The 15992-nt window shown below is 39.2% G+C and overlaps 1 protein-coding gene across 3 annotated transcripts in view; it reads left to right on the forward strand.

Moving 5' to 3' along the window:
• PTPRT (protein tyrosine phosphatase receptor type T) overlaps window positions 1-15992 on the forward strand; it is a 918862-nt gene that overhangs the window by 596303 nt on the left and 306567 nt on the right. For all 3 annotated transcript variants that reach the window (XM_040981459.1, XM_040981457.1, XM_040981458.1), the window contains exon 9: window positions 15156-15265. In XM_040981459.1, coding sequence (XP_040837393.1) covers window positions 15156-15265 — 110 coding nt within the window. The remainder of the gene's footprint in view (window positions 1-15155; window positions 15266-15992) is intronic.

A 15992-nucleotide genomic window follows, 5' to 3' on the forward strand; every position in this document is an offset into this window, starting at 1 on the left:
GGGCCTTTCAGTTTCCATGGCCGACCTGGATGGAACTAGTTTTGGCCTGACCTTGGGTTTTGTGGCCACCTAGGGGGTGAATCAATGGATGGAAGATCTTTCTCTTCTCTCTCTTTCCTGCTTTCTGTCTGGAACTCTGACTTCGAAGTAAATAGAAGGAAATCCGTGCTTGTCCCCTAAACTCTTCGGCACATAGAGCCGAATAGGCATTATCCTGCATATGTAAGGGATTTGGTGTTGATTTTTCAGATAATCTAATAGTCCATGTTCACGTTTCTAACGATATTAAACCTGATGATATTTGAAGCCAAGATTCAACATTTGTGATGAAATTTTACATGAGTGCTATACGTGTTTCTCACGGTACTTTGTTAGGGGTGCATAATGTCATGATATCCCCCTACTTTTAGGGTGCTACATTTGATTTCTTGGATGAGAAGGGACCACCCAGTCTCCTTGCATGTGCAGTACCTTTTTTCCTTTGTGAGGTTTAAGTGCAGTGCTATCAGACAGTACTTGTGTCCCGTTCTTGAACAACCTTTGCAATGTGGTAGCTTTAATAGCTGTTGGTAAACCTAACATGGACCAGCTATTTCTCAGGCGTGGCGAAGGGATAGTTCCTACATGTGTCAATTGTTCTTCTCTTTCTGACATTCTTTAGAGAACAGCTATCTCTGACCTCTGCTTTTAGAGTGTGTTGATTCATAGATAAGTTTTGGCTCTGTGTATCAGAGTCCATTGCCATGACTATTTCTGATGTTTGTGTTGTCATGATCGTGACTAACGGAGGTCCCTTTGAGCTGATTCCTTGGTCCTTTGGATATGTCCCCAATTCAATTCCTGGTTTGTAGCACAACAGAATATTCTGGACTTGACTTATGTCTGTACCCAAGACTTGAAGTCAACTGATTATCTGAGGATGTGTGGTCACTTTCAATGAAGACTGGTATTTTAGCAGAAACTGTATGTCCCAGGTTTTCTCATTGTTGGGTCTCCTCCATGTTCTTCAGACAGGGAGATTGGTGGGGGGTTGGAGGGCATGATTTTTCTTCATAAATCAGAAGCCCAAATCCATCGCATCAGGATTCTTCTGCACATCCATGCTTTTATCTCCTCCACCCACACTGAAAACCTTAATTCTCATTACTTGCCTATGTATTTTTAGAAAAATGTTTTCTCCACCCTGCAATACACATACAGGAGTTTCAGAATTATAGTACCAATCCTACTCACAATGAGTTTGCTAAGTGGTTTAAAGGTTTGATTTTCATTCTTTAAACCATGTCCCCTTGAGAGAATACAGCCAAAATCCTAAATTCAGAATTTCAGTGTGTTTTTCTGTATGGTTATATTATTGATTTGATACCCAATTAAGTTGATTTGTTTCAATTTCAAGATTAGATTCACCCCTGTCCTTTTCCATTAAATTTCATTGCCTTTAACTTGCGAAACAGTTGTGTGTTTCAAACATCAAAACTATGTAGAAAGTGCACTTGAAGAAATTATTCCCCATTCAGATATTTATCTACTTTAGATTTAATGGTTTTTAACAATTTTCCGTACACACATACATACACATACACTTGTCTTGAAAGTGGGGATAATGTGTAATTCATGAGAAGGATTGTATGATGAGAAAGAAGTGTGTATTATTTAATGAGCATAATTCAGTGAAATCAACATCTCTTTATATGCCCGAATAGTTTGTCATCCATGCATTTTTATGTTCTGTGTACATGTAAGAGAAGTATAAAAATGAACTTTCTTTGGACTATTCTAATCCATACTTGATTACGTGCCATTTTCACTCATTCCTGGTAGTTAATTTAAAAATGATTTATGTTTTCTTCAATGTGTTTCTTACATAAAATAGAGCATCATAAATTTCACACTGTGTGTTTCATTTTACATAGTAAACCCTCCCTATCAGTTTGTACAGAATTTCTTTGTGTTTTTGGCTCTTAGTATGTCATTGTATGGATGAATATTTCACTGTTCATCCAGTTGGTGTTCAGTGTAGATGAGGTAGTTTCCATTACTTAGTATCACAGATACTACTGTGCTAACAAACTTTATACAAAATGTGGGTTTTTTGGTATTTGTAGAGTTCTACTTTCAGAGGAAAGTTGTAAGAGTAAAATTCAAGTTCAAGTCAGTGCTAAATACAAATACAGTGTCATTAAGTCTTAAGAGATATTTTTCCATAGAAGTCAAACCCCTTTGTATTTTCAGCAGCAATATAAATCCATTTAATAATATGAAATGTGAAAGAACAATCATTATGTCCCATAAACAGTCATAAGTCTATCATTATGGGCATGGACAATGGCAAAGAGCCCCGCATCCCATTGTCAAGACATATCCAGCTGTTTCATTGGGAGTCTGTCCTTGATCCGGAAGTAGAGATGCACACTGCACTGTATCCTCACATCTGGACATGTCAGTCTCCACTACTGTCACTATAACCACCCCTCCCAGGTGAAAAGAAACAAAATCAACAGGAAGAAGAACAATGCTATGAAGTTAAACGACATGCCACTGGATATGATGGTGTCCATGATACAGTTACTATACATCCCCTTAAATGGAAAACCGTAGAACAAAATCAACAACAGGAAGAAAAAAATAGAAACTTACAAAGCCATGAAGTTAAATAACGTGGTACTGAATGACTAATGTGTTGCTGAAAAATTTTAAAGGGAAATCAAGAATCATTGTCTTCTTGAAGAAAATGCTACTGTATGATCTATGAGTAATCAAAGAATTTAATGAGAAAAAATGTGCTTTGAGGAAATGAAGCTAAAAACATCAAAATCCGTGAGATGTAGTTTCTGCTAATCTTTGAGCTGTATCTCCTGTAGGTAACAAATGGATGGGTTTTGTGTTTTTAATTCAATCTACTCATCTATGACATTTGATTGAGTTTAAGCCATTTACATTCAGGGCTAACATAAATAGGTGGTAATTTGTTCCTGTCATTTAGCAATCGGTTGTTCATTGATTTGGTCTTCTGTTACTATTTTGCTGGGATGTTCTTCACGTTTACTTTTAATTTTGGTGGGTGCTATTCCTTTTCTCTGTCAAGAGAATGCTGTTAAAATGATATGGAAGAAATCAATTTGGGGGTTGGTTAGGGGAGGGAGTAGGGGAAATCCCAGGGCCTATGGGACTATATCATAAAATGAAAATAATACAATAATGATAAAAAAAAAAGAGTTCTAGGGCAAAGTAAAAAAAAAATTTTTAATGAGTGCTTTTCCCAGTCAGAAAAACGAAAAGGAATATACATGATAGAGTTTAAATCATTTCATTTCAATGCCCAAAGACAGCTCATACAATGAAAAAGATGGCAATCATTAATGTTTATATTTTACAGTAACAAAATTTGAGCTGTTAAGTTTTAATTATATTAAATATTTATAATCAATAAAATATAAATATATTAATATTTGCTGTGATTAGTAACATATAATCATTATGCATTTAATTCAGCTTAAAATATTCTTGTACCTTAATTGCAAGGAAGATTGGCGTATCTTTGCAATGAGTACCCTTATGCACATTTCTAATGAGCCTTATCTGGTTCTCAGGTTTTGGCAAGCTAAAAGAAGCATCCTGTTGCTAGGGACATACCCATCTATCCTAACAAGATGTGACACACAAAATCTGAGAAAGAGAAAAGTAAGAAAAGTAGAAAAGGTAATAACAGTGAGTTAACAAGTAAAGCAGTCTAAAGTCATTGAGGGTGAGGCTGAAAAGGCTAAAAACACCTTAGGAAGTCCTGTTTGACTAGAGCTGTGGAGTTGATGTTCATGCAGATGACCTCTGTAAGGAGAAATTTGTTTATGTTGAATACCAGCTTGCATTGTGCTGATGTCCTTGACTCTCAGGATTGGCAAACACTGAGGTGCAGAAGCCGTTGCAGCACTGGTGCTGAGAAGTTAATGCATCCCCAACTCTTACCTAGGAAGTCTTGCTTGACTCTCTGATATACCACCCTACATCTGGCCGAAACTTTCCTAACACTCTTCTCTACTTATTTTTCTCTATGACAGATTGGATATGTGTTCTGTTAGTTTGTTTAATGTGGTGTATTCTTCAGAATCAAAGTGCTGGCCCATCTTATGTGCTTGCTGTTTGTTGAATCTTTCAGTGAAGTAGCGAGCACCTGACATCCAAGTCCATGCTCATTTCATGCTACCACAGGGTTTCATTTGTGGAGAGTGAGAGGTGGGAATCCATGTGCAAGTTACATGTAATCAAAGCTGACTCATTCTGGCCTGCTAGAGCTGATCTTTGCCATGTCTTCTCAACTCCATGTTTACTAATACATTCTTTTCTTAAAATAGCAATAGTGATCATATTTACACCATAAAATTTGACAAAAACATTAGTTTGTTTTTTCCTCCCTACCTTGGAAAGCCAGTTGTAAAGCATTTGGCAGTGTACTACTGTGTAGCCTAGATAAAAGGCTGTACTTGGTGTCGTAAGAAGCAAATATTTATCTACAGAAGTAGTTTTCCTCCAACATGACTACAAAACATGCACAACTTTAAAATATCTGTGTATCTCTCTTCCCCGGGATTCATTTACATAGTCGTGATAGCCTCTGAGCTATTCTCAAAATATTTTAATTTTCTTTAAGTTAGTTCCAACTATTTTACAATGAGGAATAACCTACTGGCCAACCAACCAGCAGCTTATATGGGACCTATAATGGAAAGTCCAAAACATAACAATACAAAAATGATCCTGACAAAACTGGACAAGGTATTTGGACTTGTGCAGTATGCTCTGCTTTTGCTTGTGCTGGATTATAATCTCTCATACCTACCCTCAAAATTCACCATTGTCGATTCTACTTCTTGCATTTGGAAATAGAAGAAAGGCTAGGAAATGAGAGTAGTGGAGAAGAAAGGCAAAAAACTTGCTTTGATAATACTGTGTCCTCCTTTATGTTGAAATGAAAATTTTCCTTAAATTACCACCTGACTTTAAGGCACAAGAAAACATCTGGTTTAATTACAGTGAATTCACATGAACCTACTGACAAGAAGCACAGTTAAAATTAGCCATTTTAGTATGCTTTTTTTTAAAGAGGAGAATGAAATTATAAAGTAATTAACCTTTGTTGTGGAACTCTGTCAGAAGGATGGAAAGTTCCATGCTGTGAGATAGAAGAAATGAAATAGTGAAAAGAGAAAAATGTAGATTCATTTAGAAAAGTATAAAGTAAAAAGGAAAGGAAAAGCAACTTAAGATTAGAAGACAAAATAAAAGATTTTTCACTGAAGGATTTTCACAGGGAGGGTAGGGATGGTGTGAGGGAGGGAGGGAGGAAGAGAAAAGAGCAAGGGACACACTCCAGCGTTCAGTTGGAGCAGCAGGAGGTAAGTCTGCATCTCAAGGACTTGTTGACCTGCGATAATGGGTAGAACTAGAAAGAGCCCCCTTGGCTTAGCGTTAAGACATTTTTGGGTTTTGGGTTGACATTTTGGGTTTTGAGTTTTGGGTTGACACTGTGACTGCCTTTCAGCTTTTCTGATGAGCATACCTACCAAGTGATGCAAGAGAAAGGGTGCTTCAGAAAATACTTGGAAACAGAAGCTTCTGAGCTGTTCCCAGGCTTTATTTAAGATTGTTAAGCAACCTTGTTGACACACTTCTGTGCACTTTAGAGCCCAGTCATGGGGATAGTAACACCACCAGCTTCGCTGCCGTGTTGCACGTAGATGTCTCCATGGAAAGCCTGGAACTTACTCTGTGTCGAGAGAAATGCCAAGCAGTGGGTGGATTTCAAAATGTTGACATGTCGTGGTCCAAGTTAGGGCCTGTCTATTCATTTTTTTTCTAGGTCCTTGCCTCTTACCTGAAAATCATGTAAGCACAGATACCGATAGAGCTTACCATGTGGTAAGGTGTATTCAGAAGGTGAGGAATCCAGACACATGTAGGCCATGTTCATAGATAACCTGAGCCGGGAAGAGGAAGAGTGTGTGAGAGAGATTTCTATCTTCTGTTCTCTGCCTACATAGACAGAAAAGACAGCGAGCCCCTCCTCAGTATTGGGCTCTGAAGGGCCTTCAAAGGGGAGTGACAATGTGACTTTGTCCCCCTCAGGTTGCAGGCAAGGGGAGGTATGCCCTGGAAGGGAGTCATTTGACTGACAATTAGGGGAATTGTGACTTCCAAAGTCATGATCCCAAGTCCATATCAGAAACACCAAATCAGAGATCCGTTGGCCATGGTCAATGAACCTTTTTGAAGTGATCTCTAATCCCTTGCCAGTTTCGTTTCTGACCTACCTCTCTTCAGTTCACTTGGTCTAGTCCTGCCCACCCCTCCCAAGACTTGTCTACTCAGCTAAAACACCTTAGTAATTTCAGTCACTTCCTTCCACTTGTAGGCTGTGTTCTCATTCCTCAACGCCCACATCCCTTGTTCCTGCTGATGCTCTCGTGGTCTGCGGCCCTCCGGTCAGTAGCTGACTGTAGACCCCTGTGCTGTCCATCCTCAAGAAGCCGGAAGTACCCCTATAGCTGCTGGGGAGCACGGTGCTTCCCTGGCTGGTCTCCCCTACTCTCACCCCTCCCACCAACCTTGAGATGTTTTTCTCCTGTCTGCCACCTGTAGCAACTCCACAGTGTTGTCACAGCCAATGACCTTGTTATCTGTTTTCTAGAGAAAGTTGAAGCCATTTGAGTAGACTTCCTCAGGCTCTCACCGGCCCTTCCCCCATTCTTTCAGCCTTCCTTGTTGCTTCTATGGATGAATAATTTGCTTTTTTTTCCCCTTAAATAAAAACCCTTTTCCATTTAATTCACCAAATTCTGTTTTTCCCCCTCTCAAGGTCTTTAGTCCAGTCAATGTCCCCTCTCTGCCCTACATGACGATTTCTCTATATGATGGATCACATGTATCATCCAAGCTTTTATAGCTAGCCTCTTTGAAAACAAAAAACCGAAAATCCTGTCCCTCCTTCATCCAAACCTGTTCAGCCTCTCCACGTAGGTTCTCATCCACATTTGAAGTTAGTTAAACACAACCCAAACAGCGTTTGATCATTCCTCAGCCTCCACCAAACTTACTCTTCCCCACGGACCCATCTCAGTTAATAGCAGTTGCATTTTTTTAACGGTTTAAGTCCACATTCCTTGACTCCTCAATTTTGTTTGAAGAACCCCTGAAGGTGCAGCCCCAGGGAAGCTCCTGCGGGATGTGTTGTTCTGTTGGTGTCTGGTGCAGTTGCTTGCCCTGTCTGATCCATCAGCATATTCTTTTGGCTTGTTCCTCAGTGTATATCAAAAACTTAACCATTTCTCAAAGCCTCTGCTGTTAACGTTTTGGTCCAAACTATTGTGGTCTCCAGACTGATCTACTGCCTCAATGCTCTCACAGGCTTTCAGCTTCACCTCTGGCCCTTTGTTGCTTGCTGAACAGAGCAACCAGCATGATGCTGTTAAACCACGAGGCAAATCGCAGCACACCTCTGTTCCTACCCTCCACTGGTTCTCCGTGTCCTTGAAATTAAAAAATCAAAAATCACACAATGGCTTGTAAGGAGCCGTGTGGCTAGAAGCCCCCCTTTCTGGTGGTCTCTCTGACTTCTTCCTCTTCTGCCTTAATACACAAGCCAAGCCGTGGTTCTCTTCTGCAGCTGGCCAAGTGTGTCCCTGCCACAGGGTTCGTGCCCTCCCCTTCTGGTTTACTTCTTTCAGGTCTCTATTCCACTGTCAGCTTCAGGAATCTCTAAGCAGATCATTGTTAATGTCAGGAAGCCTTCCAGAGCATTCTCTGTCCTTCTTCCCTGTTCTGTGTACCTCCTTAGCATTTATGATGACAAACTCCACATTTCCATCTATGCTTAATTATCGCTTTCCTCCCACTAGAATGCACTCTATAATGACAGACTTTTATTTTTTTCTCCTTTTTTCTCTTTCTCTCTCTTCCTTTTTCTCCCCCCACTCTTCCTTCTTAACTGTTACATTTCAAGCACTTAGGACAATGCCAGGTAGATAAAAAGCATGCAATGAAAAATAGCTTAGTTGATCAATGAATCCTGGGTCCTCGGAGACAAAACAGATTTTAGAATTATTTACCATAGTAATCAGGAGACCAGAGAAAACTGTTTAATGTCCTCAGTGAGCTATGGGAAGATATGGCTTCTATGATTGCCATTGTAACAACATTCAGAAAGAACCGATTGAAATACAGACCTTACTGGAAATAGCAACAATTCTTTCTCTGAAGAAATCAAATTAGTAATCACCAAGCTACAATAGGACAGTTCTCAGAGTGCAGTGGGAGCAGGAGAAGAGCAAACAAACGTGCATTTACTGTTTCAGGCATGTTACAAAGCAATTTATGGGCATGTTTATGTATGAATATATCATATGTATCTTATATGGATGTTAATACATGGGTACTTATGCATATATAATATAGTTAAGTAATTTCCGTTAATATACAGATGCACATGTATAACGTGCTGAATCTCCACGTTAACCCATGGAGTAGATACTTACTGTGTCTTCATTTCGGAGTAAGGCAAGTGAGGTACAGCAATGGTAATCAACTTGCCTCAGGCTGCACAGTGTCTCTCCTCCTCTCTGTATATCTGCTTTTCCAATAAAAATAAAATAAATTGTAAAAAAAAAAAGCCCACTGGAGAGATTAAAATGTTTTATTCTTGTTAAAAGGAATGAATACAATAAAACATAATGAATATTCTCCCCCACCCATGAATTAGAGTAAGAAACAAGATATTTAAATACAAAAGTTTTACACACACACACACACACACACATACACATACACACATACTATAGTGAAACACATTAACACCTTGCTCCATGGTATAGCACATTGAGCTGCCTCCTGTATTACTGGCATTCCATGTAGATGCTGGTTTGAGTCCCTGCTCCTCCAGTTTGCATCCAGCTCTCTGCTATTACGCACAGTGATAGCATGTGGACCAATTGCTTGGGCCACTGTACCCACAGCACAGACCAGGATGGAATTTCTGGCTCAGCCTGGCACAGCCCCAGCTGCTGTGAAGTGAACCGGCGTTTTTATCCCCCAACCAACCTGTGACTCTATTTCAAATAAAACAAAAATAATTTTTTAAAAAGATGGTCATATGTCTTAAAAAAAAAAGCCTGATTTAAGGAGAAAAATTCCCATAGAGCAAATAACAAAATGGAACCTATAGTTTAAATTTCTCTGGCAAATAAAACCTATAGATCCCAGGTAGGTATACCAGTGCAGCCAGCCAAAAACTCTAGAGAACATGCAATTCCAAGTTTATATACTTTCTGAGAGAGAAAAGGAAGGAACACTTTGCTTCCTTATGGAATGATTATAACTTGATATGAAGCCAGATATATTTATTTTGAGAAAAATAAAAATATATGCAAATACCCCAACCATGTGGTTACTGAACAACCCAAAGTTCTATTTAGTTGGGAAAAATTTAATTTCACATTAATAAACAGAGAAAGAGAAAAACATTAGTATTACCACCGATATAGAAATAATGCCAGTGAGAGTTTCAGAAGACTTAAAAACAAAATATTTCTTCATGTTAGAAATAAAACTGACTTTGTCTGGCAAAAGTTATCAAGGAACCCCGTCAATACTATAATCAAGGAGAGAACAATATCTTCTTATTGGGAAAATATGCTATTTTCATTAGTTTTAATAAACCTATTTGAAGAAAAACCCACAGAATTAAATATTTTAAAAGACCAGAACTATTTTTAATGGAAGGCACTATAATTATCAATATGAGTGACTTAAACAATCAGTATAGGTTACTAGAATTCATAGAATACCAAGATGTCGGTATTTAAAAATCCAGTTGCATTTCTACTTACCTAACAAGAATATGGTGTCTTTTTCAGGGTGCATTTTGTAATAGCAATAAAAATAAAGTTACTTATAAAACCCATACATTTAACAAAAACTTTTGAGATGCATGTGCACTGAATGACGTTAAAGAAGCTGTAGATAGTGAAATATATGTGTATGTAATAGTAATTATATGTACTTAGTCTTACATGTATGTATGACATATGTATATATATCATGTTTATGGATGGCTAACCCTAATGTTATAAAAACACAAATTAACTGGTAATTAGAATCCATTTATTGTTAGTACAGCATCAAGCTTTTTTACAAGTATGCAAGCTGGTCCTAAAATATGTGTGTCAAGAAAAAGAATAGCTAAGCTCTCTCTGAATGTGAAATAAAAAATTGTAGGCATTTTGCATCAGATTCTAATGCTTGTAAGTCTTGGTTAATTAAGAAGGTGTGGTTATTGACTGAAGGATTGTCTAATGGAGTAATTGAACAAATAGAACTTGGAAATAGACCTATACATATTTGAAAATGTGATATAAAGTAGAATCACAGATCAATTGAGTAAGTAAATGTTTTTTTTTCAGTAGTGCTATTTGGAAAGGGACGAAGAATTGAAATTGGATCCTTATGTCAAGTTATATATAATGACACAGTTGCAAATGGAATCAGTACATTTCATTAAAAGTATAACCTTAAAGCTTTGTATAACAACTGAAGAAAATGCTGCTACAACCTCGGGGTACAGAAACTGGTTCTCAAGTAAATAAAAGCCTTCTGTTCTTCATAAGCAAACTCCAAGAGGAGAATTTAATGGTATGACACATGTTTAAATCAGTTCCAGGTTGCACTTGGAAGGGAAAGAGAAATGAGAGTAAGACAGGAAGGAAGCCAATGCAAGATGTGTTATGTAGAAAATTGCCATATGAATCACTAGGTCTTAATTATTTGTTAGATTTTATTTTTATCTTAAAGGGAGTTTTGCCAAGGAGAGAGAGAGAAAGAGAGAGGGTGCTTCCATCTACTGGTTCACTCTCCAAATGACTTCAAGGCTGGAGCTGAGTCTTGCCAAAGCCAAGAGCCAGGTTCCTCCTCCAAGTCTCCCATGTGGGTACAAGAACCCAAGGACCTGAGCCATTCTCTTAAGATTTCCCAGTCCATAAGCAATGAGGGGCATCAGAAGGGCAGCAGCCGGGCTACAACGTGGGGCCCATCTGGGATGTGAGTAAAGGCTTAGCCTACTGTGCTGCCATACTGACCCCCCGGTTGCATTTTAGAACAGTGTCATTCCAGATATGAGCTAAGAACCAACACTGCTTTATTAACACTTTCTGATCCATTACAAGATAAGCATATAAATACTCTAAGTATATAATATATGCATATATACTTTATATATATGTATATTTAACTACTTTATGAAAGGAGCTCATATCTTGGCTTATGTAAAATTTCACTTTTACTTTCCTAGTAAATCATTTTCATGTATTGTATAAAATTAACAGTTCACAGTAGGATGGAAGTCATTACTGTCAGTGTGGTTGTCATCAATGTGGTTATAGTGTTTGAGATAATTTCCTAAGGATTAGTAGGGCATAGCTCAGAATTACTCAGCCACTGGGTGTTTGTCAACTTGCTGTCTTCCATTGTTGGAAGGATTGTGTTAGAAATGTTGACCTTGTTGCACTTCTTTCTTGCCCTGTGTGAACATCCAATTTGCTCCCACACCCTTAAGATAAAATATTGAGTGGGACAGCAGTGTTTGCTGCTAAGCTTGATTTCTTTTTTAATATTAATAGCAAGTGTCAAGAATGTGTAAGTTTGGGGCCGGCCCAGTAGCCTTATAGTTCAAGTCTTTGCATTACATATGCCAGGATCACATAAGGGCACTGGTTTGTGTCCCAGGTGCTCTACTTCCCTTTCAGCTCCCTGTTTAGGGCCTGGAAAAGCAGTAGAGGATGGCCTAAAGCCTTGGGACTCTGCACTCCTGTGGGATACTTGGAAGAAGCTTCTGGTTTCGGATCAACTCAGCTCTGGCTGACTGGCTACTATGGTCGCTTGAGGAGTGAACCAATGGATGGAAGATTTTAAAACTACCCCTTCTGACACCTGTTGGCTGGTCCGTTCTTGAGCCTTGGTTTTCTCTTGCGTGGTACAATGACAGTCCACTGTCTCTGTTTGCCTCTAGGCACTCCCTCCAAATTTCTCCTCTGTTTTCCTCATCATTGTTAAGATCAGATTCCCTCTCTCCTTAGTCCTAGACCTGCATTTCTGCCCTGATCTCTGCTTAGGATCTTGAATATGCAACTGATCCTTAAGAACACTATTTGGGTATTCTGTGTACACTTCAAGAGATAAAGATGAGAAAAGCTAACTTATCTCAGAAACTGGGCATCCTGTAAGATTCCATCTGTATGAGTTAACTATTGATTCCCCTATTGCATAGAAACAGGGCTGGTCCATCCTGACACATCCCTTCCTTTGCTCACCATTAACCATCGTCGCCAAGTCATGCTAGTTTAGCATCCCCAAGTCTGTCTAATTCTCTTCTGAATCTTAGCACTGATACACTAGACATGGTGCTTCCTCCCCAGAATGACCAAAGCAGCTTAGTAACTGTTTTTTTCTCCTTCTACCTTTGACCTTGGACCTTGTAAAACTTTTCTACTAGGATCCAACACTCTTCCCTTTTGCCCCAGTAGTTTCTGCATACTGATCCGCTCTAGCTTATTTGCTGCTCAGTATCTTGATTCACCCAGACGAGATTTTCTCTGATATTCTTCTGGTTCTACGTGCTTACACCTCAGTTCCAGTTACAACCTTAGTGAGTAAATCATTGGTGTAATTAGTTAATGTATGTATGTGTTTCCAGAACACAAGCTTCTTTAAACATTTGACTATGTATCTACCTTTGTTATGGGTTCATCCCCAGTGCCCATTATAATCCCATGATCATATGAAATCAGTATTTGTGGAGGGCAGAGTGAATAGAGAAAAAGCAGCAAGATATTGGATGAATTAAATATTGGCATGGCTAAGAGCTTTAGAAAATATGTAAGAAGAGAAAATCTAACCTGTGCACAGAAATTATATCTAAAAAAAGAGGTTGTAGTTATAAACCTATAAGACAAAGGTGAACACAAACTGAAAAGCCATATGGGAAAATGAGCACAGGATATAGAGAGCTTCTTCATAGAAGACTCAGTGCAAATGGCTAATTAAACTGACAAAAATCTGCACACTCCAGTATTCTAAAACACACACACACACACACACACACACACACACTTAATTTTTAAAATAGTGTTGGCAAGGATTAGGACTAAGCATAGTCTTCTGTTGAGAAGTTCAAAATCCAACCAACTCTTGAAAAGGCAATCTGGGAAAAATGTATTACATGTCTTACAAGCAAAATAGTTCATCTGCTTAAGCCCAGTAAGCTAATTTACAAAAATTTATCTTGGGGACATTAGCAGCAGAGTTACATGTGCATAATTATACATGTAAATGCTTACTCCAACATTAAGCATAATCATAAAGAATTCAAACCAACTTTACTGTCCAGTGATAAAGGATTGTTGCATGTACCAGGGAACGACCCTCTCCCACACAAAGCATTAAAAAACAAAGACCTCAGAAAGAACAATTAAGGATATTATTGCGGATCTTGTTTCCTTATTCAAGCACCAAAGTTGCTAAGATTTTTAAGAACATGACATGTTTGTGTATCTCATTTCCATAACATACTGGGAAACTATCTTCATGTAGGGGATTAATGAGTGCCTTTTTCTGACCTTTTGGTATAGGCGTACTACCCAACAAATTCTATGCATCATGTCCATAGAGAAAAGCTAAATATATTTTAACATTGGGGAGTGGATTGCAACATATGGCCAAGGCTATATCTAGAGAGGCATTGCGTGATGATTAAGAGTATATGCTTTGAAGCTCAGACAGGTGTTTTGTTTCTTCTTTGCAGCTTAAGAGCCGTATGACCTTGAGAAGTTGTTTAATTTTCTGAGCTTCAGTTTTTTCATTGCAAAAAGCAGATAGTACATACTGGGCTGAGCTGTTTTGTGGCTTAAATGAAATAATGTATGTAAAATTCTGATCAAAGAGTTCTTAGGAAAAGTACCTTTTAGAATAAAAGCTTTCTTAATGCTGAGCTATAAATAAATCTGGTAATAATTTCCCCAAATTCATGATTGCTTTGGGAGTTATACCTGAAAGTTTTGGAGATCATTTGTTTTCTGGTTCAGCATCTTCTAGACATTTATAGGATGCTGCTGAGAAGCCACTTCTGTTGCAGAGGCAGCCCTTGGAGGGCTTGGGCTGGGGGAATGGCAAAAGTCATTTATTCACCAGTTCATCTAAGCAAAAGTACTGTACAAAGCTGTACGCTATAACAAACATGAGAAACATGGGTCCAGCGGCATGGCCTAGCGGCTGAAGTCCTTGCCTTGAGTGCACCAGAATCCCATAAGGGCGCCGGTTCTAATCCCGGCAGCTCCACTTCCCATCCAGCTCCCTGCTTGTGGCCTGGGAAAGCAGTTGAGGATGACCCAAAAGCCTTGGGACCCTGCACCCGTGTGGGATACCCAGAAAAAGTTCCTGGATCCTGGCTTCAGACCGGCATAGCATTGGCTGTTGTGCTCACTTGGAGAGTGAATCATCAGATGGAAGCTCTTCCTCTCTGTCTCTCCTCCTCTCTGTATATCTGACTTTCCAATAAATAAGTAAAATCTTTAAAAAAAAAGGAGAGACTCAGCAGCACACAGCTTCTTCTCATTGGGGTTACATCCTTGTCACCCATTCCTGGACTCTGGAATTAAGAATTTGCATAAGCACTTGGTAAAGTTGGAGACAACTTGGGAGAATTAGAATAAGATAGTAAAAGGATGAAAAAAGTTGACTTTGCCTTCCTCAAGTAGCAGTTCTAAGACAAAAACCTAATTCCAGACTTCTGCCTGCTGATAGGGCCAAAGCCTGCTAACTGGTCCTCCTGACTGGTCAGAACACTGATGTGCCGTGTCTGCAGGTGAAAAGCTGTCAGCCTTCTCAGACGGTGTCCGGAAACCTGAGTGTCTTGTTATAATACAGTCACATACATTTGTTGGAATTGTATATATGGCACCATGGGAGGGTTGAGTAGTTGCAGTTTGGGATAAACTATCAAATCTAAACTAGGCCCTGTGTGGTTCTTTATAGAAACTTTACTAACCTCTGTTATGGGTCAGGGGCTCAAGAAGTGACATGGAAGATGACATTGAACTCATTTGTCTTCCCTTCTCTAGTTCCAGGAGCTGTTCCCCTGGAATCAATCCAGGGAGGTCCTTTTGAGGAGAAGATGTACATCCAGTGGAAACCTCCCAATGAGACCAATGGGGTCATCACTCTGTATGAGGTAAGGAAGCCCTTGTGCTGCACCTGTTCATTCAGCTTTCTTCTGTTTGCTCAGCCCCACGCTGGTAAACTCCTGAAAATGAAAAGGTGGGTGATACACCGCTGTGCATAGTCCTTCTGTTAACACAGTAGGCAACGGGATGGGAAGAACACAGGGCAAACAGTTCCGCTGGCTTAAGTGAGATAATGTATGTAAAATCCTCATCAAAGAGTGAGCACTTAGTCAAAAGAACCTGCTTTTACGGTGTTCAAATGCGTGTGATGATGGTCTGTGTGAATTTAGGAAATCTGGATATGCTTGTGCCAGGTATGGAGGTTATGAGAAGAATCCACCTCTTCAGAACTCAAGGAGTCTGACATACCGCTACCTGCCCATCAGGACGTTTATAGTTCATTGGGGGAATCACGTGATATCCATTGCACTCACATCAGTCCTTGGGATTTGGCCATACACCCAACATCTTTTCTTCCCTAGGAATGTAAGATTCTTAAGCTTAACATTGCTGGTTCCTAAAACAGTTTACTGTCACCCAGGTAATATTGTCCAAAGTAATAGCACGGCCTCATCACATCAAAAGTTGTTCAGGCAAGCTTGTTCCCATCAAACCAGGATAATGCAGCTTCCTGAACACATCTAGAACTAAAACAAGTGACAAAGAAGTCCCTTCCAAAGCAAACAAACAAAAAATCTCCGAAAAAACTGACCCAACCAAGACTCAAGTATTGAG

The sequence above is a fragment of the Ochotona curzoniae genome, unplaced genomic scaffold (assembly GCF_017591425.1).
Source record: "Ochotona curzoniae isolate NIBS_2020 unplaced genomic scaffold, NIBS_Ocur_1.0 contig_3520, whole genome shotgun sequence".
NCBI classification, from domain to species: domain Eukaryota; kingdom Metazoa; phylum Chordata; class Mammalia; order Lagomorpha; family Ochotonidae; genus Ochotona; species Ochotona curzoniae.